This window comes from Cupressus sempervirens, chromosome 4, assembly GCF_028749045.1.
Source record: "Cupressus sempervirens isolate cs-2001-9-10 chromosome 4, ASM2874904v1, whole genome shotgun sequence".
Classification (NCBI taxonomy): Eukaryota; Viridiplantae; Streptophyta; class Pinopsida; order Cupressales; family Cupressaceae; genus Cupressus; species Cupressus sempervirens.
This window is the reverse complement of record NC_143121.1, coordinates 899,872,283-899,899,341: the sequence shown is the minus strand read 5'-3', so window position 1 is coordinate 899,899,341 and position 27,059 is coordinate 899,872,283. Positions and strand designations below refer to the sequence as shown.

Here is a 27,059-nt window from a genome sequence, read left to right as displayed (position 1 = left end):
TCCACTAACCAGTTGGTGGCCAAGTGCAGTACACCCCAACAAAATTTTTCAGGAGCAGTTCCCCTGAAACAAAATTTCACATATATTTTACCATTTTGAATCTTGATCATATATCGTTAGGTCATAGGTCCAACAATAGATATCTGTGCGTCATTTTATGGGTGGTTTTAGCCCATGGTTTTGTATTACTATGTATGAGATGCATTGTGAGAGTCTGATAGCGACTGAGTTGCCTATGGATCTCTCTTGTTCATACTCTTGCAAGAAGCTTGCTCAGCAAGTATATTGTAATCTACTATTGATTTTGTTACAATATATTGGGCAGCTTTTGGCTTATAGGGTTTTTCCCTTGAAGGGTTTTCCCCACATAAATCATTGTGTTGTGGTATGCATGTTTATTATGTTTATTTGTGTTAAGTTTCTGTAATTGTTGTAAAGATCTGAGATTTTTTTTGCATAATCTTCCTCTCGAGTTTAGTGTAGGAAGTTGTTCCACTACTTCAGCTTCCTTACACGTTCCACAAGGAATAATAAGTATTCACAAAATCTATCCAGTGATGATTCTTCCTTGTTCTTTTTGGATTCCTAATATGCCTTTTTCAATAGTCATAACACTTCATATGCCAACTTCTAAAGGTTATATTTTGAGTTAATTTTAGTTTATTATCATTTAATCCCTTTTTAAGAAATTGCTGGTACTCAACATATCATAAATATTTATTATTGATTTTGTGAATCAGCACTCATCGATTTCTCAAGACTCATGGGAATATTAGTTCTGACTTTTAAGTTTTATGTAGGGGCATTATAGTCCACTCTTACCAAGATTGCTTGTCCTCAAGCAATCATAAATTAAGATGGTTAAGAACTTTGATACCTTTTTCATATAGCATCCTCTTCAAAAAGATCTTTCTATTGAATCAAATGTTTTGTTATTGTTTTGTGGTTAGCTTTTTTTCTCCTAAATATATAATAGACTTAGGTATTAGAATCATTCTCACTTTACCATCTAGTGAGGGTAGCTCCAATGAAGGAATAGTTGACTTCCTAATGCTCTTTTTAAACTAGAGAGATGAAATACATTATCTTTATGTTCTTGGCCGTTCAAATGTTCTGCAATGAACCCTTTTCCAATTTTACAACTGTGCGGAGTAGTCATTGTTTAGGAAGCATATACATTAATTGAAGATGAATAATTCTCTGTAAAAGAAGAATAAGAGCTTGAGGTAGGGTAGGAGGACCACACTTCTAACACAACGTTGAAGTCATCTTGAGGAGAAGCTTCTCTGTGAACATGCAAATCATTCCTTGAAGATCTTGGGGGGCATAACCATTAGTGCTCAAGACATTTCGACTGTTGGAAGTAAGAATTCCTTATAAAGATAGACCACTATTACAACTCAAGAAAGTTTTTGCAAAAACTAAATATCATAGAAGAGGTTTCCTTAATCCTTTCATATTCCAGTTGGTGTTTACTACTGCGTGTCTAGAAGTGAGTTTATTTTGATACTTCATACAATTCAGAAACCCAAGAATTTGCATATATCAATATTGAGTATGCCCAAGGTACTGCCTGGGCATACCCAGGGGTGGACTTGCACCAAACCAGTTCTAGAACCGAACCCACATGTAAATCTAGGTGAAAATAGGAAAATGGTAACATAGTCTGAAAGAATGGGCTTCATAACCATGGGTTTGATGTCAAACAAAATTTCCCACTTGAAAATTAAGAGCCTTTGGCAAGGGATTAGGTAAATCCAGTTCAATTTAGATATGGGCGTAACTAGAGATTTTTTCTCTGGAAATCTGTGAAGTAACTAAATAAGCACCCAAAGAATCTAACAATTTTTTTTAGCATTAATTTTTCTAGAGAATCAGTAGCAAAGTGAATAAACGAATCTAGATGAGAACTTTGGATGGAGGTTCCACTGTTGGAATAAACCATAGATGCCAAAGTTTCATGAGAAATCCAACATGCTTGAAGAAATAAGGGCCTTAAAAAGTTTGGATGCAATCAACAAAGTTATTGAAGGAAACAAAAGAATAATCACTAAGCAACTAGGGCAATCTCCATGTCTCCTACAACCAGCCAAGCTCTACGTGTCCACTCCTCTAGTATAGATAGATTTAATGGCCTAATGAACTTACATGAGAACACGCCTTGGGTAAAATATTCTTCTTCTATTTTGGTATTAGGACTACGAATAATGTAAATCCTTTTATTTATAAAACATAGGTATTTTACAAAAAAAACATATATATAAGGAAGCGATGTTGTTCAATCCACTTTTGTTTACTTCACCTGGATGGTCCTCTAAATTGCATCGCAATTTGTTCTAACTCAGGTAGCTGAATCATTCTTGAGGATGATTTAACTGGCAGTCTTCAATTTATGGAATACAAAAAATAGCTTCTGGGTCACAGCTAATCAATCATGAAGGCTGACAGTTCTGCACAGGATCTGGAATGTTCATTATATTAAAATGAGATTTAAACATGGAGCATTCTACCATCTATACAGACATGCAATAAATATCCCTGAATTGGCTTTCATCTGTCGCTGCAGTTGTAATTCAGTGGACCCTATTGTCTTCCAATTATGACACTCTAGCAGAATATTTTTCAAGAAATGCTTTACTTTATTACGACAATCCAATCTCATAAAATTATAATTTTTTCAGGAGCTCTAATGCTCTTGTGGATGCCTTCAATTAATTCAAGCTTTGCTATTTTCAAGGTTGCAAATCTCTGTGCATCAAGTGTTTTATGACTGGTGCCTTCAGGAGCATATAAAATTTCCAGAGCAAATACTTTTAGAACTAATTGGTGATTTTTCATTTTTGGCAATTTATTGGATCTATTCAATTATAGGGACAAATACTTTTATATATCTAATATTTGTAAAATTCTTACTCATGGCATGGGTTTTGCTTGGAATAGATAATCTGCATTACTGTCGCAGTTTAGACTGTTTTCCTTCCGCATCAGCAATTCCCATTTTGTATCATAGATTCATAAGCACTGAAGCTCAAGTATATATTTTTGATACACTATGGTTGTATGCAGGTCTCCAGGGTTATTTTTACGCTTCTTTTCAGTTATCTACGCTTCATAGGAGTTGATGATACTATGAGAGGCACATGGGAGTTCAAGGCAAGGCATGTCCTGGTCCCATTTGATGATAGTTATCAATGTTCCTTAGACATTTTGATAATGCCCATGTCCATTGTATTAAATTTTATTTAAAATGAAAATAATAATGTTCTCTTGGATTTCTAAGTCCATAATTTGCTTTTTATAGTGAAAGTCAATATTGATAAAATAAGAACATTGTTGATTTTAAATATATTTTCTTATCAAATTTTGTTACACTTTTGTCTCTTGATTTTTTGATCTGCTTATAGTGCATCTGTCATTTCATTTGGATATGGTATATTGCAAAGGAAATCATACTTCGTAGTCATCATGAACAATTTTTTTGGTAGAGGAATAATCATTTTGCAGGGAGCTCTGAATGATCATATATTGACTGATGATGTACTTTTAGTTACCTTATTCTTCTATTTTAATATGTCAACTGATTATTTGACTGGATAATAGATGGAAAGTTCCAAGTATTAGATATAATGTTTTTTGTAAACTTTGCACATAGGTATTGCTTATGTTATTGACTAAGTTGCTGATTTGGAAGCGGATTCAGGATTCGGATGTGGGATGTGGATTTTTTTCCCTGGATACGGATGTGTTTGAAAACGTCTATATATATAATATTAAATATATGCAAAGAATTTAAGAAACTTATAAATACAAGAACTTAGAGTTAGAAACTTATAAATATTCAAACATACATCATTTGATGGCATCATATAATACTTGACCATTGATCAAGATTCAAGATTCAAGATATTTCATATATCAATTAAATAGTTCAAACTTCAAATTAAAACTTCATAGGCACAAATATTCACATTGAAATTTACTCAAGTTCTAGACTCCAACTACAAAATCAAAAAGATAGTTCATGATTCAATGTTCACTAATCAGAATCATAGGGATTTTCAAAAAAATCTGCACCCTCATCTCCAACAGCTGCAAGGTCAACATCATTTGAACAAAGAATGTTTCCACTTGTGCTAGATGTACCATGTGCCATCGACCTATCATTACCATCATCTATTATCATAGTAAGATCATGAGTGTTGCATACAAGTTTACACACTCAGGGGCTACATCCCAAACTTTTTCTTCCCCATCTATGTATTCATCATCCTTATGTGACAAAAGACGCAAGTTGGTATGAATGTAGACCAAATCCTTAGCTTTCTTTGACCCCAACTAGTTGCCCTTCACTTAATGGATATAGGAGCACATACTCCAATTCCTTTCAGCAGCAAAAGAACTTGCAACCTTGATTTTGTTCACAAAATTAGTTTTTAAACATACAAATGAAAAGCAAATGGCAAGATGTTAATTACTAGATTGTAGAATACAAGTTGTAATCTAAAAACAAAAGTCGAAGCTTACTTGTGAGAGGATTTTGATTGCAAGAGGTTGTAGATGCTTGTACCACCATGTGATTGCTCCCATTTTATTTTGGTCCTTAATTGCATATGTAGTAAGCTTTGTTCCGGAAGCTAATAAGCCGAACTCTAGCGTCACCTTTTCAGGGATGTCATCATCTTGGAAGATTCTTGCAAAAGCTTTGAAGTGACCATTAGCAACTTTCCATCAACATATGGTGCAATTTTATCCGGCATAGACAGTACTACCTCACTATAATACCTCGGAGATAAAGCATATGTAGGGACGTGCAATGGGATAGTCATATTCTCCCAATGATGACGAACTATTGCTTCCACTTTACTGCATGAGGCTTGACATTTTGTAGGGTCACTCGTGTGCTTGTATAGAATGTTTTACCTTCTCAACCACGTTGTCCATACCATCATACACATCTCCCAATCAAGGTGTATCTGTATCGACAAAGCGAAGCATAATCATGATGGGCTCGGTGAAATCCAATACAAATTGCACACGAGCCCATCAACTATCATCCAAGAGCAAAGCCTTGACCTTTTGGGCTCTTTTTGTATTTGAAGCCTTCCACATACCCCATTGAGGAGAAATGACCATTTGGCTCAAAGCATCTTGCACCTTAAGAAGTCATCTCATAACAATAGTGTGAGATGCAAAACGGGTCCCAACAACCTAAGCAAGTTAACAATATGTCAATTGACAATAAAATCATAAATATTAACTAAATTACAAATCCATGAAATTTACTAATTACAACAATTTAATTTACCTTCAGCAACTCCAATTTTGAGTATGTTTTAAAAATGGATTGTGACATGTTGTGGTTAGTGACAAACATTTGTATGTCCTCTACCTCTTGGTATATTTGCTTCATCCAATCCATTTTAGTGTCAATGTGTTGCATGGCCAAGTTGAGGGAGTCTATAGTGCATGGTGTCCAAAACATATGGTCATACTGACCCTCAATCAAAGGACCAACTCCCTTGCAATTTTTGCCACTGTCTGAAACAACCCGGACCACATTCTCACTACCCACCATAGCTATGGCCTTAATGAGAATTCTAGAGATGAATTGCGAATCCCTCCCCTTCACAAGCAACTACCTTTATAAACATCGCCCCATTGGGGGACACCACAATCTCTTTAATTAATGGCTTGTTTTTTGTATCTTTCCAACCACCATATATAATAGTCACACTTGGAGTTTTCCAAAAATTTCTATTGGGTTGAAGTGCTTTCTCTATAGAAACTCTCCTTTTACAAGAGTGTGGTACGCAACTTTTCATACCTAGGACTTGTGTAACTAGATGGCGCTTCTTTGATGGCTGCTACCATTTCCTTCCAATATGGTGATCTTACAAGGTTGAAAGGAGGCCATCAGCGTAGAGGCAACATGCAATGGCTTCATCATCACGATCGCTTGCCTCCATTTTTAATGAAGAGTGCAATGGGCCTCTTGTTTGGGCTGATGCTATATTTTCTACTTATTCCTCTTATCCTGGTAAATGTACGTGCATGAATGGGTGTTTAGAAGATTCAATTGGTTCCCTTTCAATGGGTGTTTGCATTTTGTTCTTTGAGGAAGGAGGTTGATAATAATAATTTTTGATCTTCTAACCAAATGATCAGTAGCTTCTTGTTCTTTTACAAGCAGCTATATGTGCATCAGATAACCCCTTCCCATCCACACCTTTGCATATTCCAAAACCTTTACCAATAGGGCCCATGAAATGAAGTTTTTCCTAGGAATAAGAGCTATTCAAAGGTTTTCCTTCGTTACTTTGACACTAATTACAACTCCAAATATAGGAGCCACCACCTGAAACATGTGCAAATCTTGTTGTATGTGTCCATAGAGGAGATCCTAAATTAATTTTGAAATTATCCCCTCCTTGCCCTCCCACTGAACTCTGACCATTGGTGGCGGCCATTCTTGCACAATACAATGTAGTTTCTTTCTATAATAAGAAATTAAATAAATTTAAATCAATAAAAAAAAACTATGAATATCAAGCATACAAGTAAAAAACAATTATACAAAACCATTCAAATAGACACCTAAACTTGTTTCTTTATTTCTTTAAAAAAAAAACTTGAAAATTTTCTTCATAAAATTGGAAAAATTCATCAAAATCTCTAAAAGTTTCATTAAAACACTCAAGAATGGGATCAAATGCTTACCTCTGAGGTTAAAACTCCTTTGTGGAAGCCAACTCTCCCCTACGATTGATCTTCGTCGAAAAAATTCAAGTTGCTTTCAAAATGCCAAAATGGAAGCCAAATGTGAAGAGTAAACCCAACTACAAACAAAACAGAGATTGAATAGTTGAAGGCCCTCTATTAGTGCTATTTTAAGGGTTGGCACAAAAATTATATTAAAATGTGCAAATTAACACGTCATTTTGGTGTTTTAAGTGAAAGAAGACATTTTTTTGTCTTTAACTGGGCGTTGGCTGTGGATGCGCCTGGGTGCCTTGTGTGTGCCACCCATAGGCACTCAAATGCATCCGGGTGCTTGTGGGTGGCACCCACAGGGCATCCATCTGCCTCTAGGTACCCACACATATCCGCTTCGGCCTCCACTATCTGAGCATAAGTATCACTATCTAAGATTATTGATGTCAGAATGCGACATCTATTTTCCAAAAGACAACTTACACCGATAACTTCCAAAAAACCTCTTACAATAATAAATGCAAGCAAATGCAAACTGGACTGTGTGTCATACAATTCTCTCGAACTTTGTTGATTCATTCTTCTGACATTTGTTGAAGAGTAAGGAAGCTATAGGTAGGGGTATGCTAAGGAAATTGTCAATTAGGAAATTGTTGAATGAAACTAGAGGGATAATGCTATCAAAGGATTGCCAACAAAATTTGATGATTTTGATTGAGAATGAAGGAAAGATGGGGATAAAATATTGAAAACAACAACAAACTGAGATGCCAGATCCCTCTGAAAAGCATCGGATCCCAATTCTGCTACGATTTGGATCCCTCTTGAAATCCAGATCCCATTCTAGAATTCTACTGGGATCCAAGAGGAATATGGGAGGATCCATGGGAATCTATATATTTGGGCAAGGAATAAGGGGGCCAATTTGACTTTTTAAATATATATTTTTAAATTGAAGTGAAACTCAACCCTAAAATCACCAATCTAAACTTTAATTTGACCAATAAGGGTTGCCTAAAGTCATTTGATGGCCATTCATTCATCTCTCAAGCATTTTTCACCATTTTGGTTTTGTTCTACAACTGTATCATTTTTATTCGGAAGTGAACACTCTGGAGGATAAAGACTTGCATTATTTTATCATTTAATTGGAAGCACACTTCTAACTTATTATTATCATTATATGTTTGAACTTTGAAGTTTTGAACTAATGATATGTAACGCCCCGCTCGGGAACCCAAGAGAAATAAACCTAACATGTTACAATGTTTACTGAACTATTTTTTTTTTTGAAGTTTAAACAACATCAAGATAACATTAATGCGGAAGCAATATGAACATACACAACAAATACACATTTGCAATTACAGATATAGTTTCAATTCCTCAAAGGTTCCTTTACGTTGAGTCACATTTAATAATTTTAAATTAATTAGTTTAAGTTTCAAGTACAATGTCACATGATCATAAAGAAATAACAGATACATAATCGCATAAGCAAAGCATAAGTATATCTAATACAATGAAAGTACATCCACTAAATAACATCCACTGCACATGTCGCAGGGTATGTGAGAATATATATAATACATCAGAATACATGATAACATACATACATCATCTGAAAAGAAGTCTCTAAGATAAGAAATAAGAATGATAAAGGTACATCTTCTACAACGAACATCCAACAGCTAGCAATGTGAAGGGGGACCCAAATGGTAAGAAGGCACTACCTCCCGACCGCGTGGTTACCTAGTCAAGCTTCCACTCCCACGGTGTAGGGAAGATAATGAACGATCCACATACGGCTAATCAAACATAAAACATTCCTAGGCAAGGTACCCCTAATAGCCAAAACTACCTCAAAGGTAACACATGCTACTCAAGAAGATAAAATAATCCAAAAGTAAGAACACTCAATCCAATACTGACACCACATAACCAAACATCATACACGAACCAAGTATAACCCAAATACCAAGATCATAAGATAAAGTCAACGAAAGATAATCCTCCTCAAGTCAATAACCACATGTCAAAAGTACAACATCACGAATCAACAATCATCATCAATAAAAGTAAGTAACCACAATAAACACAATCAATAAGTACACCACCAGAGATACACAAAATCTACAGAGGAGACTCAGGCTACATACTAGGGAGTGTCATCACATGGCTGCTTGAGTTACCCTAGACTGATCTCTTAAGAGACCCCGGACCCTCAAGCGTTGAGTTACCCTGGACTGGTTACTATGAACCCCGGACCCTCAACATCACACATATGGAAACTAGAAAGCCCTCTCAAGAAGACGAGGCACTCATCTCATTCCCATCCTTAGTCTATACAAGCATTAAAGGCATGGGTAGATCAAATATCTCTAACTTATCTTTTTAGTGTATTTTCCCCCCCATAAATTTTAGTTACTAGATTATCACTTATTACATAACTTGCATTAGGTTACCCTGGTACTGACCACTTTGGGTCCCGGACCCCTATGCAAGCCACTCCCAAGTCACATACCTAGACAACCTCTCCTAAGCACATAAAAACATAGTTGTGTCCCATACCACAACACCCATAAAGATCAAACTCGGTTCCTTAACAGGCAACGTGATAATAAGATGGATCAAACTAAATCCAAATACACATAAATGCTCACAAAACAAATCTCATAAGTATAAACTCCAATTTGAATCACAAGAATCATCATACATTTAGCCACATAATTGGTATAAAAGAATTCTCACAACCTCTGGTGTACTCCCTAGACTGGTCGACATCTAAATAACACCAAAATCCAAAGCATAGGAAGTACAAGTAAAACAGTCCAATTCATAGTTTGTGTTTGGATTGAAAAGACACAATAGGGTTAAAAGTAAAGTTTCAGTTTTGTGTTCAATGTATGTTTCAAGTGAATGAATTCTCAGTTTATTCCACAAGTCAACTCTATAAAATTACCCCCATTTATTTATTTGACTTAAATATGTAAAATTACCTTCATAATAATAGTCATTTTCCCAAAAGCATTATCTGAAGATAATCGATTATTTATTTAAGTTATAAAAAAATAACAATTGCTAAATTTAATAAAATCATTACAATCTTATTAAATTTACACATTTAATAAAATTATACATTGTTATATAATTTTCGTATTAATCATTCCTAATTAAATCAAAATTTAATTAGCTTAATTAATAATCACTTACTATATCTGACTCATTAATAATCCTTAATTAGATCCAATTTAATTAAGTCAATTATTAATTTTTTTTTAATTATTATTTTTTTAAAACATCTTTTAGTTATTAATAATTAATTTAGTTACTAATAAAAAAGTTAATGATAATATAATTTTAAAATTTAATAATTAAAGTTTTATATAATTTGAATTTAATAACTTAAAAATAAATTTAACACAATTTAAATTTATTAAATTATAATTAAATTACAATTTTAAAAAATGCATAAATTAAAAAAGGACGTTTAAAGCCCGTCGGCTTTTGGCCGCAGCCTTTGCTGAGCCGGCGGCAGCTCTGCCGTAGCAGACTGCTGCCGCAGTAGCAGTCACTGCTGCGACAGCAACAGACTGCCGCCTACGGAGGACACGGGGGTACGGGGTGGGTAAAACCCGCCCCTCCCCAAATTTTTTTTCTTATAATAATTAAATCGCCAACTTACAGCGATAAATCCTTTCAAATTATTATATTTGAAAAATTTAACAACTATTTTTAGAATTTGATAATTTCCTATTTCATTAAAATTTATGATATCCATTTCAAACAAACTTTACAATAAAATTATTTAAAAGAAATATATATATATATATATATATATATATATATATATATATATATATATATATATATATATATATATATATATATATATATATATATATATATATATATATATATATATATATATATATATATATATATATATATAATAACATTTACATTATTAATCTGATAGGAAAACTAAGTTTGACCATTCAAATTTCTAATTTAAATCTTTCTTTTCCTTCAAACCCTACGCGATTTAATTAATTTCCTCTATGATTCTTCTGTATAAACAATGAGAAACTAATTTTAACCAATCAGATCTTGAAACAATCAAGATGATAAACATAATTTCAATCACCCAACAATCACGAAGCAAACAGATATTTCCAATTAAAATTGCATTCACAGGATTTCAAAACCCTACCTCGTACTGATGCTAAAATTCTAATAGCTGGATGAAAATTTCTACTGCAAGCAATATCCTTTAAGCTACGAAAAATTCCTTCTTCTCCAAACCCTCTGAATTGCTCTCAAAAACCTGTGTGTGTTCTCAAACTTGTCTCCCAAAAATCCCCCTTGAAAAATGAACCCTCAAATTGATAAGGAGTTCTCTTCCTACAATCGGGGCACTAATTGTGCGTTTACCTGAGAGGTCTCTTGATCAATCTTGTTAACTCTAAAATCAACCTTTATTTATCTTATCTTTCATATTTTCATGCATGTTAAATGGATTATTAAATCTCTTTATTTAATTTCCACTCAACTTCTATTTTAATCAATTTATAACTTATAAATCTCATGCGCACTTAATGCGATTAAATATCTTTATTAATTTCACATGTTTAATCTTTTTAATTAATTTCTTTTATTTTCAACTCATGCATAATTCATGTGAACTATAATCTTTATGATAATTAAATATCTTTTTCACTTTTGATTTCATTTTTAGAAACTTAATTGATAAAATATTTATTAACTTAAATAACAATAATATTTAGCATTTATTTAAAAATGCACTCTAAATATATTATTATTAAATTAAATAAATATAATCAATTACGTTCTAAATTTAAACTTTAACTTTTATCTCCAATATTTAATTCTCTCTTATTTAATTAATTCATTCATGCACAATTAATTTCCTTTTTAAATTAAAATATTCTTTTATTATTCCTTCATGCACTTTAAGTGAATTATTAAATTACTTTATTTAACTTTCCACTTTACTTTACTTTAAATTAATTTAATAACCTTTTAAAATCTCATGCACACTTTCTTAGAATATCTTTATTAAGTTCACATGTTTTTTTTATCTTTTAAATTAATCTCTTATATTTAAAACTCATTCATGCGAACTTAAATCTTTTCCATAAATTAATATCTTTTTCCTTTTTAATATATTTTTGAACGTTTAAATTGATAAATATTTATTAACTTAAATAACAATAATATTTAGCATTTATTTAAAAATGAACTCTAAATATATTATTATTAAATTAAATAAATATTATCATGTTCTAAATTTAATCTTATAGCTTTTATCTTCCAATTCAATTCTTTATATTTAATTAATTTCTCAATTAATTAAATATAATTAAATATTCAAAAAGTCATAATAATTATCCATTAAATTAAATTATTAATTTAATCTATTAATTAGACTTAATTAATAGAAATTCATCAAAGACTCACAAAACAACATACGCACAAAATACTCACGGGTTTAAAAAGGGTAGACAGTCTGTTACGAGTCCTTCTTGTAGGACAAGTATTATAGGCTTATGGCTAGGATTGGACCTGATCATTATCTTCCCATTCTCACCATTTGAGTATTTGTAATAGGGCACGCTCATCCTAGCAATTCAGGGAAGTCGATGCCCAGTACCTGCATCCTGCATAAAAGACGATCATGTACATGTATATAATTATATCTAAACTAAACAGACAATGGCGGGGAGTGGTTCATCGCGTAGATCCCGACTAGCAGGTGACTACAACTCCCTCCCTTAACCACATCAAACACGTCAGACAGAAAGATAAAATAAACACACACACCATACACATGCAAGTATGGGGTAAGTATTGTAAAAATCACAAGTCTAACATCAAATGCGTACATATAATAATGCATCTCTATCAATACAACATAATCATCATTAAAGACATCATGTTAACATTTTTATAAAAGAAACTACATTTACTAACTAGGATCATTAAGATATCGTTAACAACACATGAATGAAATGAAATCAACAAGTATATATGTAATCCAAAACATGAAATAATATCATACTATTGTAAATCCAGTATCTCTAAAACTAATCAATACATATAATCAGCTTAAAAGAATTTGACAATGATAACAGAAATGTGAACTAGGGGCAGGCACTACATGATAAACAAGCATTGACATGTTACATGTATAGAATCTATAAACACAACACACACACACACACACACACACATGTGAAAATGTCAATTTATATATACCTGCAAAATTGGATTCTGACTCAATTTATTTTTTGCCGAATCTCTAAATTCAAACTAGAGTCAAGATTGACTAAATAGACAACAAACAATTGAAGGGTTGAATTGGGGGCAATCAAAGAAAGCATGTTGCACAAAGTAGGTGTTCTGTGGATAGAACAAGAGGGATATGGATAGAGAAGAGCACAAAAGAAAGCAAATTATATAGTATGCAAACTAAATTGATAACACAAAAGGAAGGCTCTGCAATTTGAAATGAGAATTGTGCTTGTGAATTTTGAAACTAGGAATCTATCTGCCCCAAATACATCCCATTTGTATTGCCACATTCTCCAATTCAGGGAGATATTTCTTAATGTTTTGGGTAGTTGCAAGAGAAACCATTATTACCTACAAAGTTTTGTGTTGGTTCTATTTTATCTGTATGGATTTTATTATACCTTTTTGGTGTCAAGCTATACAAATTTGAGTATTGTATATATTATGCTCGGTGTTGAGTGGATGCTGACTTGGAAACATGTGTATGTCATCAATTATGCTGGCAATTTTTATTTGTAGACGTTCATTCCTTTATGAAGGTGTCCATTCATATTAACTATTGTTGTGTATGTTGCATGACAATCATCGTTTGGTATTCTCCACAATCAACTTCAATTTTGTGCAATATGCCTATTTATTCACTCTATATCAAGATTAATAGGAGCATGTGTGGCTTTTGTTCTGAAAATAGTGTTATCGATGATTAAAGTGTTGCATTCACTCTATACATAAGTCACTTTTTGTTAGAAATTTTAACAAATGATAGGAGCAGCTGAGCTGTTCAGCAGTAGAAGATGTTGAGCCACTCGGTCGGCAAAGGGGTAACTCGACAAGGTAAGGCCGAGTTACTCGGTCATCAAAAGAAATGCTCGACAGGGGTAATGGTCAAATCACTTGGTAGTACTATGGCCGAGTTGCTCAGTCAATATCACTCGAAAACAAAGACTGAGCAAAAGACTAACACTCGACAATGGAGTGTTTTAACCTATGTGAGAAAGAAGAACAACATTCCAAAAGTTGTTGATTGGTTTTTCCAAACCACTCAGTGCACAACAGAATATATAAAAGGAGACAATATCATAAACACAATATATTGGAGATGGGCAAGTTTTCTTGCTTGCTTGCTTTCCATTAATTGATTCAAACTATTACAAATTTGGAGAATGAACTACAAACCCAAAAGAACAAAATATCTAAATACTAAACAAACTTACAAGAGCGTATGGTTGCATACAATAAGCTTGGAGCAATCACTGCTCATATAGGACAAACTATCACTTTCCACAAAACTCAAAAAATACATTCGTTCGTGTTGTTGCACTCTAATAAAACCTTCTTCTGTTGAACTCTTCTGAATCACTTAGAATGACTGGGATAAGATCTTAGAATGACCAACATTCCCCCGTTTTGTCTCTTGTTGTCCACACAAAAAATGTCCCTCTCATTTTCAAATTCAAACTTACCTACTGCATTTAATGTTTTTGATGGAGCTGCAGTGTTAGAGGAGACTTGGGGAACTCAACTTTTGAAAGGTAGGTGAATGACAGGCTCTAGGGACAAACTGAGTCAATTCAAAAATCCAACACTCCCCTTTTGTCTCGAGCCAACAATACAAGGATCACTGCTGATCCAAATCAATTATGCCTTGACATCTTTTTAGGTGCACAAAACTTGCAATGCGTAATGGCGTAGTGAATATGTCTGCTAGCTGCTGCTCGGACGTACAATACTCCATCGTAATTTTGCTATTCTCAACCAACTCTCTAATAAAATGATACCTTATTTCAATGTGCTTGCTTCTTCCATGAAACACTGGATTCTTTGTCAATGCTATTGAGGAAATGTTGTCACAATAGATTGTGGTTCCATCCTCTTGTTTTTCCTTCAAATCTGCCAAAATTCTTCTCAGCCAAATAGCTTGACATGCTCTTGCATTTGCTACTAGATATTCATCCTCTGCTGTAGGTTGAGCAACAATTGGTTGCTTCTTGGATGCCCATGAAATTACACTTGAACCTATATGGAATACATAACTAGAAGTGCTCTTACGATCATCCAAACTTCTAGTGCAATCACTATCTGTATAAGCAACCAACTCAAACTTGTTTTCAGCAGTATACAAAATACCAAATCCTTTGGTGTCATTGACATACCTCAAGATCCTCTTTCCCACTTGCCATTGAGAATCTTTTGGAGTTTCCATAAATTTGGAAATTAGTTTTATTGCATGCATCATATTAGGCTGAGTTGCTATCAAATATATCAAACTTCCAACCATACTTTTATACAATGTTGGATTCACATTGTTGCTACAATCTTCCTTGCTCAACTTTAGACCTACTGTTGTTGGTGTTGGGGCTGCCTTACTATTTTGTATTATAAATCTCTTAAAGATCTGATCTTCTTTCTCTTGAGAGATAAAGATGCCATCATGCATTTGTTTTACTTTTATGACTAGAAAGTACTTCAAGAGACACAAATTTGTTATCTCAAACTCACTCTTTATGGCCTCTTTGAAATCATCGATTAGGAAATTATCATTTCCAACAAAAATTAAATCATCTACACACAAGACAACAATTTAAACTTTACTATCTGCTGCCTTGATGTAGAGAGTGGGATCACCATCGCTTTTGCTAAAGCCATTGCTCATCAAATACGAGTCAATCCTACTATACCATGCCCGCGGAGCTTGTTTTAGCCCATAAAGAGCTCTTTTTGACCTATACACCTTGTGTTCTTCACCAAGAACTTCATAACTAGGTGGTTGCTCCACATACACATCTTCTTTCAACACTCCAGTCAAGAAGGAAAACTTCACATCCATTTGAAACACCTTCCATTTATGCTTAACTGCAATTGCAATGATGACACACACCGTTTCTATTCTTGCAATCGAGGCATAGGTCTCATCATAATCTCTACAATACTATTGTTTGTACCCTTTGACCACCAATCGTGCCTTATGCCTATCTATTTTTCCATCAACATTGCACTTGGTCTTATAGACCCATTTTACTCCAATAACTTGTTTCTTGGGAGGCAAGGCATTTAGCTCCCATGTCATTTCTTTATTGCATCTATTTCCTCAACCATGGCCTTGAACCATTTGTTTTCTTTCACAGCTTCAACATAAATTGGATCACTACAAGAAAATAATGCAAAGTTAACACTCTCATCAAACTCTTCATCATACCTTTCATCTTAGTATATCTCCCTTAAACTCTTGTTCTTTCTTGGCAATAGGGAGGCGAGACTAGGGTCTGAAATTTTATTACTCCTACTAATACTATTCTGTACCTGCTGTACACCAATCCAGAGCTATCTAGAGCTACTTGGAGTTGAGTCTCTTGTTGTCTGTGGCTGCTTTCCTTTTTGCTTGTTTCTATTAGGGGCAATCAGGAACTGTCTAGCTATTTGTATTTGTTGTTGCTTCATTATGTTGATCACCAACTTCATCTTCTTCATCAAGTAATGACACTTTGTTTGAAATGCTTATTGATTTATCCACCGAGCCATCCATGATTAGTTTTCAATTTACTCTCCATCTCTTTAAATGACGATCTTCTTGGTGATAGGGTCATACAATCAGTATGCCTTTGATTGTGAACTCTAACCAGTGAAGATGCACTTCACGCTCTTGTCATCCAACTTTTGCCTTTGCTCCTTTGGCACATGTGCATATGCTACACACTGGAACACCCTCAAGTGCTCAACCGTCCATCTATGTCTTTCCCATGCCTCAAGAGGAATCTTGTCACAGATTGCCTTTGTGGGACACCTATTTATCAAATATATTGTTGTTGCTACACCCTCTCCCCAATATTCATTTAGGAGTCCCTTTGCTTTCATCATGCTCCTTGCCTTCTCAACAATGGTCCTATTCTTCCTCTTAACCACTCCATTTTGTTGCGGAGTATAGCTAGTCATGAGCTTCTTGATGCCATTTTTCCTATAAAAATTTACAAAAGAATTGGAGGTATACTCCCTCCCTCTATTTGACCTTAGGACTTTTACATAATGTCCACATTCTTTTTCAGTCTGGGCTTTAAATTCTACAAACTTATCAGATTTATGTGTCAAAAAATATACCCATATCCTACGATTGAAATCATCTATGAACGTCATAAAATATGTACTCCCTCCAATAGAAGTGGTTTTCATTAGGCCAACTACGTCAGTATGCACCAGTTCTAATGGTGCCCTTTCCCTTCTAGAGTTACCAGAATTAAAGGGAAGCCTATGTTGCTTACCCAAAATACAAGCCTCACACTTGTCACATGACTCTACACTATTAGGAAAACCATCTACCATTCTTTTTTTGGACAATAAATTCGAACCAACATAACCAAGATGTCCATACTTGAGATGCCATAGCTTGAGGGGTCTTCAATCACATTCTTTAGAGTTGATTGTTGATGCATTGCTGTACATGCATACTTGGAAGGTGCAACAACAACTTGAGAAGAGAAACATGTCTATATCCTCAAGGGGAACATCTAGTTCCTTGTCATTTGGACTGTTGCAAGAATTTTCTTACTCCCATCTTTCTCATGAAAGACACACTTGTCATTTCCCATTAGCACTTTGTAACCATTTGAATGGGTTGTCCAACACCATCAAATTGTGCCTCATGCCCGGGGCAAAATAGATATTTTGAATCTCTTTCTTCTCACCTTGCTTGGTGCAGACGATAATAGATCCTTTGCCCACAATGGGAATGGTTCCATTGTTTCCCATTTTGATTTCAGATTTGAAATTATTATCAATAAATGAAAATAAGTTTTCATTACCACTCATGTGGTTGCTGCAACCACTGTCCAAATACCATACCTCAGGGCTGCCTTCTTCACCAATGTTGCACATGGTGAAGGCTGTGGAATTGTTTGCTTCACCCATATCCACATCAACCACATTTGCACTCTGCCTTGACTGATCACCTTGTTATTTTCTAGCATTCACTTGCGTAATGCCCGAATTTGTGGCAGTAATAACACTCTACATTACTCTTGTTAGAGTTGTATTTCTTCTTACCTCCTCTAGAGCTATTTTGAGAGTTGCTTGCTCCCTCTTGGTTGCCTACTCATCCTAAGATTTCTCCTCTAACATTTCTTTCTCTAGAGTTGCCACAATCTCTGCCTCTAGAGCCTCTACCATAGCCATTTCTTCCTCTCCCCTGCCTCTTGTATTGATATGAGCTTTAAAAGCTTTCTTTTGGGATGATGTTGGTGATCTATTGATTTAGTGCTCATGGGTTTGGAAAGTACCCATCAATTCATCCATTGTCAAAGTAGTAAGGTCCTTTGCCTCTTCAATGGTCATCACAAGATTATCATACTTTGGATGTATATTTCTCAATATCTTTTCCACTATTTTCTACTCCTCATAATCTTCTCCATTTGACTTCAATTGGTTTATCAAACTAGAGATCCTTGAGCTAAAGCCTATAGTCAACTCATTGTCCTTCATTTGAAGGTTCTCAAACTCCATTTGAATCATCTATAGCTTTACCAGAGTACCTTGTGTCAACCAATATAGGAAATTAGATGATGGATGCACATGCAAATAAAAAAATTGTAGATGAATTGGGATTGATATTCATCATCACTTTTTCTCTATCAAAATTATTAAGTAGTACACCCATTTGTCATCTAATCTCATTGGGCACATTAGGACATGCCTTAACTTCTAGACATCCAACCAAGGTGCTATTATAATTTGTTGATTCCTTTTGTGATAAGATGCTAGCAAAATTTACAATTGACCTTGCCCTTGGCATGTTTTATTGTGCTAGATTTTCATTAGGGCTTTCCCTATGTTATCTATCATTTAACTTGTCATTGTTGATTTGGCCTAGAAAAGAAAAATATTAGCTTTTTGAAAATAAATTTTCATGGAAAAATAATTAGCCGATAGGCTTTTGTATCTTCTTGAAGAAACCCACCTAGATTCAATGTCTAGCGCCAGGTTTTTTTCACTAATGCTAGAAAAGGTGAAAAAATCTTGCACGAATAGGACTTTGGTTCAAATCTCACCACCGCTAACCCTCTGCCCATGAATGGCTTCATACAAAATGCTCTTAGCATTTCCAAAAATCTCTCAAAAACTATCATGAATGGCCTCAAACTCAAACTAAGTCCTGCCTACATTGAGCTTGTCAAGAATTTACCAACACACCCTGATAGGTTTGCTTATTAGGGCACTTCACATAGGGCTACCAATCACATTTCCAAGCAATTGGCAATTGGACATCCACAAAAAACCATATTTGATTCTCCTCATGAGTTCGACCTTTCATTCAACATGTATATTTGGAACATTCTAGCCATTATTCTACAAAAATCTTAGGAAGCTATCTTACCTGCTATAATGTAGATTTCATTTTCATCATCCATTTTTATCCACCAGACAAGAAAAACTAGGCTGTTAAACTTGTAAGATCATATTCATCTAGTTAGAAAGAATTTGGAGTTTCATTTCTGGGCAATGATTTTCTCATTCTGTTTTCTTGCCTTAGCCAACACTGCATTTGCAGAGGAGATTTAGTCGGGTTCGATCTTGTGACTCCTCGATGAGTTGTGGTCCTCACAATCTAGCAATTTCAGCATGGGATTTCACAACACAATGAACAATGATAGTGATTACATGAGTGGTGTTAACTTTGGCCTCATAGAAGAGCTGCCATTTGCCTGAATAGTGGGCACATTGCCACTTCTGTATTAATTGGAGATTTTTGAAATGTATTTGGACATTCGTGAAATGGGAACTTACAAAGTGCAATCTTTAGGTTTTGAGTTTTTGAGTGCCCATAGTAGTGATTGTACTAATGTCAAAATCACTATCAAGAGATTGACATATTGGACTCAGATGGGAACTTGAGGGTGTATGGATGACGTGAAGATAGTTAGACATGTGAAGTGGGATAGAGTGTCATGGAAGATCACCACAACGTTTGTGGTTTATGTGGGGACATGTACTATGACGTAAGGCCACATTGTGTGTACCTTGCTTTGGATTTTGTTGCGATGGATCCTAAGGTTTTGAGGAAAGTATGTAGAAGATTGAAGGATATTAATTCATATCCCAATAATTGAAGCATGGTTTGGATGAATCATAATGAGTTCTTGTCTTATCCCCCAAAATTCAACCACTATAATAGAAAGGGGTTAGCTAATCCTACCCTAGGAAAAATGACTTGGTTTGACTGAAATAATCAGCCATTGTACAATCCAATTGTTCAACAATCACCCACAAAAGTGAGATTAAAACCTAACACATAGCTATACAATGTATACTTTGGTAGATTTGTATAGAAACTGTGGAATCGTAATTTGTTTGACAAAATGCCTCAAAGAGATGTTATCTTGTGGAATACAATATTTGTAGGATATACACAAAATGGATTTGCTGAAAAGTTTACAAAATTTTCAAGCAATGTAGTTGGCAATTGTGAAGCCAAATTTGACAACCTTTTTCAGCATCCATCATGTCACTGCCAAAATGGGAACTTTGAAACATGATATTAACATCCAACAAATGATAGAGGAAAGGTGTTTTAAAAAATGTATCCAAAACTTGGAAGGATAGAAAATGCATATGGACCACTTCACAGATGCCCTAAAGAGATACCATCTCATGGAAGACGATTGAAGGAAACACACAAATAAGACTTGTTGAATGTGCATTCTCAAACTACTTGCAAATTGAAAGACTCGAAAATTCCATTATCCCCAAAATGTGAGGAATCTAAAAATTTCAATTTACAATGACGACAACAATTCCTCTAATAGGCCTATTCTAATTGAATAGGAGTGTAATTTCCAACAAACCACCTCAACCATTCAAAGATCAGAGTGTGTTTTTCAAGTCTAGCCATTTAAAGAAATATCAAATGTGACGTTTTATGGTGTGAAAAATTTGATTTAACTATTGAATCAAAATATATCAATGAAAATACACTAATGAAATTAAATCTATCCCATATTTTTGGAAAGACTGATAGCCATTCATATGAAGCAGTTCCTTTTAAAACAATGATTTTCTCTCTGTATAAAGGCATTTCCTAGTGCAATTAGTGCCGTGGACAACTATTGTCATCCCAATATCATGTTAAACATGATGTTATGTTAAACTCAATCTTGCTTTGATTACCACGTTATGGCAATTGCATGTAGATTGTTCAAAGATGGGACTAAACATTTAGTCAATTATATAGTTGATGTTTCTAAAAGAGATCATTGATGTTTGTAAAAGAAACCATTTATAATTGAAAGCTATAACTTACCAAAAATACATTATTGACCATTAATGAGAAGATGTGTCAATATTAATAATAATAGGATTTGCCAATATACTTCTCTTACTATTGTGGTGAATGGGTTACAAATTCATATATACAATAGAGATCCTTTTGCCAATGTCTTGTCTCATCTTTTGGTGCTCTACACAGTTAATTCAAGATGTATTCATTTTGTTACTCTAGTCTCAAGCTTCTATGTGCATTTAGATCTCTCAATTGACTACATAACTATTGGGGCTACAAATTCATACATATAATAAAGATCCTTCTGCCGATGTCTTGTCTCACCTTTTGGTGGTATGTTCTATGTGATATTGTTAATTTGAGATTTATTCATTTTATCGCTCCAATCTTTAGCGTCTATGTGCATTTAGATCTCTCAATGGACTACAGATCAAAATTGGCTTCAACTATAGATTCAATTCCCAATGCTTCACAAGTGATGTGTCTTTACTATCCAGACTTCATAGCTTCGATGATGAAATGTTAGAATTGTTCTCTTAAATTTAGTTATTCTAAATGAAAATAGTTTAGGGAACAAACTAGCTAAATAGTATTTGGATAATTCTAGAATACATTGTTTGATTGGTATGCATTGAGATAAAGGCTAGGAGGAAAAATTGTTTGGGGAATCAATCAATAAACTTGAAGTATAAGATTTTTAAAACAAATTGGGAAAAAATAATGAAAAAAATAATAAGTTGTAAAGAAAGAAAGAAAAACAATTTTTATAAACTTTAAGGGCATTTTCACAACATAGAGATATAGTTTACAAACAAAAAATAGATTTTGTCATTTAGATTCATATTATTGATTGGATAGCCAAATATTTAGTTAACTTCTTAAGAGGACAATCACCAAATAGTTGCGTAAGTCTAAGATCAAATATTAGCCATGTCTATGAACTAACTGAGATCAAAATGAATTATTTTTATTATTATTATCAATTTATTTATATTGGTAATACATAGGCATATATTTAGTTAACTTTTTAAGAGGGCAGTCACAAATAGTTGTCTAAGTTTATTAGCCAAGCCTACAAAGTAGCTGAGATCAAAATAAATTGTAGAAAATAGATTTTGTTGATTATATTCATATTGCAGATTACATAGGCCCATATTAAGTTGATGTTTTAAGAGGCTAATCATTAAATAGTTGCCCAATTTTGAGATCAAATATTAGGTAAGTCTATGAAGTAATTGTTGGACATGTAAGAGTAGTAGCTAAGAGGGGAGGGGTGAATCAGTTATTCCAAAAAAAAATCCTTGTCCCTTAGATGTCAATTCAAACTTCCACTTATCATACAATACTAAATAGCTTAGTTAGCACTTGTATATAACTGATGGTCGGTTAACAAAGCAATCTTAAGATGTATTAACCTGTGTTATCCTTAGTAACTTATTTGCAGAAATATAAAGCATAAGTAAATAGCATGAACACATGTGACACCAAGGTTTAAGGTGGAAACCCAATTTGGGAAAAACTACCTTGCAACTAGTCACAATAATTTTCACTCTTCTGCAGTGACCCCTATTAGGAGCCAACCATGTTAAAGGTTACAAAACATATTGTTAAGTATGATGCAGTTAGAGGATTTAGTTCTCCCTATTAGGAGTAGTCTGGTTAGAGGTCTTAAAACACTTCAATCTTGAAATGTCACCTTGTTAGAGGATTTACAAAATGATTGTTAAGTCAACTCTATTAAGAGATTTCTTTATTGCTACAATGGTTAGAAAGCAACAACAATTTGACCTGATTTATGAAGCAACTTTCTTTGCTGACTCAGATCTCTATTCTGGCTTGACCTCTGGATCCTTCTTGATCAGATGTTTTTTTGCAGCTTATCTTGCACATTTTCTTGCTCTTCTTTACCTTTGCTCACATACCTATCTATTTCATATTCCTCTTTTTACATCTTATCCTCACAACTTGACCTTTCTTATATATCATAAGCTAGGAAAAGTCGGCTTGAAAACTCTTTCAAAATATCAATAAACATCCAAATAGCTGACCTCAAATTATAGGATATTTTTCAATTTCAATTTGTTGTCACTCGGTCAACACTGGAACCGAACACTCGGGTGACTATTAGTTCTTCGTTTCCTGACCATTCGATCAATACTGAACTCCTTTGATGCCTGACCACTCGGTCAATACTAAAATCAAGAATCCTTTCATTAACCAATTGCTTGATTAACACTGGAAAGTCTTCATTACTCAATTGCTCGGTTAATACTAAGATATACAAGGTTAATACTACAAACTCTATATTGCTAAGTTAATACTGGCATTTGTGTAAGCATCAATGACAATATAAAATTGGATAATTGTTTCCAATAGTAACTCGTATCAACACTTATTAGACTTTTTGAGAGGACAATGACCAAAAATTTGTTTAAGCCTAAGATCAAATATTAGCTAAGTTTATTAAGTAATTTATATATAAAAAACTCAGACAACAAACTAGCTATTGTTAGGAATTCATACAAAATGGAGACCATTTTTAAGTGATCAAAGACTTTCATTGTGATTGAGGCAAGGAGTTTTGGAGGGGTAGTTTAATATTTCAGAAAGCGTATCAAATCATATTCCATAATTGTAATGCTTTACATTCCATATTGATAATTGGGAAGCCCTTTATATGGGGTAGAATTCATCAAAATACATTTAGTTGATGTAAAAAATTATCAAACCATTGGCTTTGGTAACAACTATTTTAGGTGGAGATCAATGTTTTCATTTAAAGAAAAAACATGTGTTGAAAGGACCCTGAAACCCTTTACAAAATATACACTAAAGATATTTAATGAAGGTCCTCAACAAGAAACAAGTCTAGACTAGAACGAGGTTTTTCACTATAGGCTCCCACAACCTAGAACAGACATTGCATGAATGAAACATCATGCAACCAAAGGCAAGAGCAAGGATCCAAGATCTTTTCCAATAGAACTAAAATCATCAAAAATTAAGATTTTCCTTTGGCCCCATTCTTGTGGGACCTAAGAGTAATATCAAAGGAGGGTGACAATCTCTAGGATGTTTACCTTTTACCATGATTCAAACCTCTTCCACCTTTCCAACATCATCTTTCCAATCCATAAATCAAACTCTAAAACTCTAACACCTATGGGTGGGGGGTGTGGACAAAAGCAATTACTTGAGAAGTAAGACCAATCATTGCCAAGAGACAACACCAATTGCAAAATCACTAAAATGAGAAGCATGACCAACCTTTGCCAGAGAGACAACACCAATCACACAATCACTAAAATGAGAAGAATGAACAACAATAGTCAAAGGGACAACGTTGACATAAATCTCACGAGTAGGATCCCTAACACAACTAGGGGTTGTAGCATCCTGAGACAAACTAGAGTTAGGGAAAATAAATGCAAGAGACACAATCCCACCCAACTGCAATACAACATCAATGAGTGTATTGTTGGATGAACCATAATGCCATTCTTATCACCAACAATGGAAGAACGTGAAGCATGAAAAACCCCTCAATAGTGCCCATGGAAGTAGCTATAACCAACGGGCACAAATCTTAATAGAATCGCCATCATAAGTTAGGCCAATAATAGGAGAAGGTCCAGGGTAGTCTTGCCCAACCATTTCAGAGAAGCTCCACTGGGAACAAAACTTCTCCAACATATAATTCTACAAAGAAGAGCCATTCCACCATGAAGCAAACCTTATTTTTTTCTAAAGCTCACAATTTTTTTTTTCACATTACTAGTTTTGAAACATCTTCTAAACTTGAAGGGAATCCCTTCATAATCTAATCATTGGATCCAACTAGCCTTAGGAGATATAAGTTTAATCTTCACTGGTAGCCCCTTAGATACATTATCTTCCACCAAGGTGTCAGAAAATGTGGAATGAAACATGCCCAAAGAGTCCACATCCACCAACACAATTTTCCCAATAGTGTTACCTACGATCTCTAGAAGAGGCTCAACCCAAAGATGAAGAGGGAGATTGACCCAAATAGAAATTTTATTGAAAGATTTAGAAGGGAAAAAATCAGAATGCCAAGGTTTCATCATTAACATGAAGTGTTTATCCCAACTAAAACAATGATCACAAAAAGTTGATTTTCTATCTGTATCATTTTCAAATTTAGCTACAAAGAATCCCTTATCCATAGGAAAGATATAGACTCTACCAATGATAATGGGGTCCCAATGTTGGGAGACCAAGAGTGAAGCTTTGGTAAGCCAGGCCAAAACCCTCTAAATCTGCAAATCATGCCATGGGAAGAGAAAATAGAAGCAACAACTTCAAATTTAGCAACTGTCTAATTTAAATCCACAACTATATCATTTTTGACATGAACACACCACATACTTCTTAGATGTTGAACCCAGAGTCCAGTCACCATCACCATCAAGCATCAAAGATTAAGGACTAACCCTAAAAGATTGTAAAGAAGCAACCGTATTAGATCCTAACAAAATGGCCACCACAAGAGAAGTGAACAATGATATAGAAAGGCCAAACCTACCAAGGACTCTCATGGGGGAAGAAGCCCCAACTGACAAAGCCCAAGGCCACCGCTACACTATGTAGTGGACTCGAGGCTAGAGTTATAGAAATCATTGTGAACGTTTTGAAATTAGAGGGTGGGAGAGAACGACAACAACAAAATATATATTGTGAGATGTTTTTAGGTGGAGACCAATGCTAATGATAGAATTAAACATATATTTTAAATTTGAATATATACATTATAAAATTTTACATTATTTTTAATTTATTATATAACAAGCAATATATATATATATATATATATATATATATATATAAACACTTCATAATATGAATTATAAATTATAGGGGTTTGGTACTTCTTGGTTAATGTTCCATCTATCATATTGTAATGTTAATTATATATTTGATCACATTAAAATCCATGGGGCGAGGCATGCAAATAACTCGGGTCATATTGAAACTTATGATTTAGAGCAAATATATTAGCCACTTCAACACCATTTCATATGCTTCCACAATTTAGGATGATTGAGGCCCTTTTGAATCAAATTGTTGATTGCCATCGCTCCCTTGCACCTTTGTTTAGGGTTTTCTAGAGGTAGGAAAGAAAACTAAAGGGACAAAATAACAAATTGTTTCCACAAGTTGGATTTTATCATATGCTTGATTTTGAATGGCTTTATAAGGCCAATGACTCCATTGTTTCCAGCCATGGAAATAATTTGAATTAGTTAGCTTGAATGTCATTTCCCAATTTGGGATCTAGTATAAGAACTTCCCAAGGTTTTAACTCTGACCAGTGCTACTGAAATGCCTTTGTTTTGCAATGTTTTTTTTTTTGAGTTTTTTCAAAATATGTTTTTGTATTTAAATAAAAAAGTTTGAAATTTGAATACCAAAATCATAATTGTGCACCATAAGTTTTATGCACTATTAAACTATATGCAATTTTTTTACATTACAAGGAATATGCTATAATAGTTATTTTAAACTTATTGAACCTGAATCTCTGAACTTCAAAGCCATGGAATTTTTCTAAGAAATCATAGCTTCCTAACAAATGCAAAGTCTTCAATGTTGTTCCTAGTAATGAATTCATTAACACCTTTAAATGAAAATGATGTTCAACAACAAAAACAAGCTCTCCAAATGGCATTGCAGCTCTATTAAAGTCTAATGTTGCCTTCAAAATACAACTCACACCCCTATTATAATGGCCACTACCTAGAGATGTAGT

General features: G+C 34.1%; 1 protein-coding gene and 1 pseudogene across 2 annotated transcripts in view; one reads left to right on the top strand and one right to left on the bottom strand.

Annotated features, from left to right (window-relative positions):
• Positions 1-3,371, top strand: part of LOC149564295 (uncharacterized) — a 30,873-nt gene extending 27,502 nt beyond the window's left edge. For both annotated transcript variants that reach the window (XM_089827360.1, XM_089827361.1), the window contains one exon: positions 3,067-3,371. In XM_089827360.1, the coding sequence (XP_089683486.1) occupies positions 3,067-3,122 (56 nt within the window). In that variant the 3' untranslated portion in view covers positions 3,123-3,371. The remainder of the gene's footprint in view (positions 1-3,066) is intronic.
• An 11,273-nt stretch (positions 3,372-14,644) lies between these two features.
• Positions 14,645-15,304, bottom strand: LOC149564294 (secreted RxLR effector protein 161 pseudogene; annotated as a pseudogene).
• Between the last annotated feature and the right edge of the window lie 11,755 nt (positions 15,305-27,059).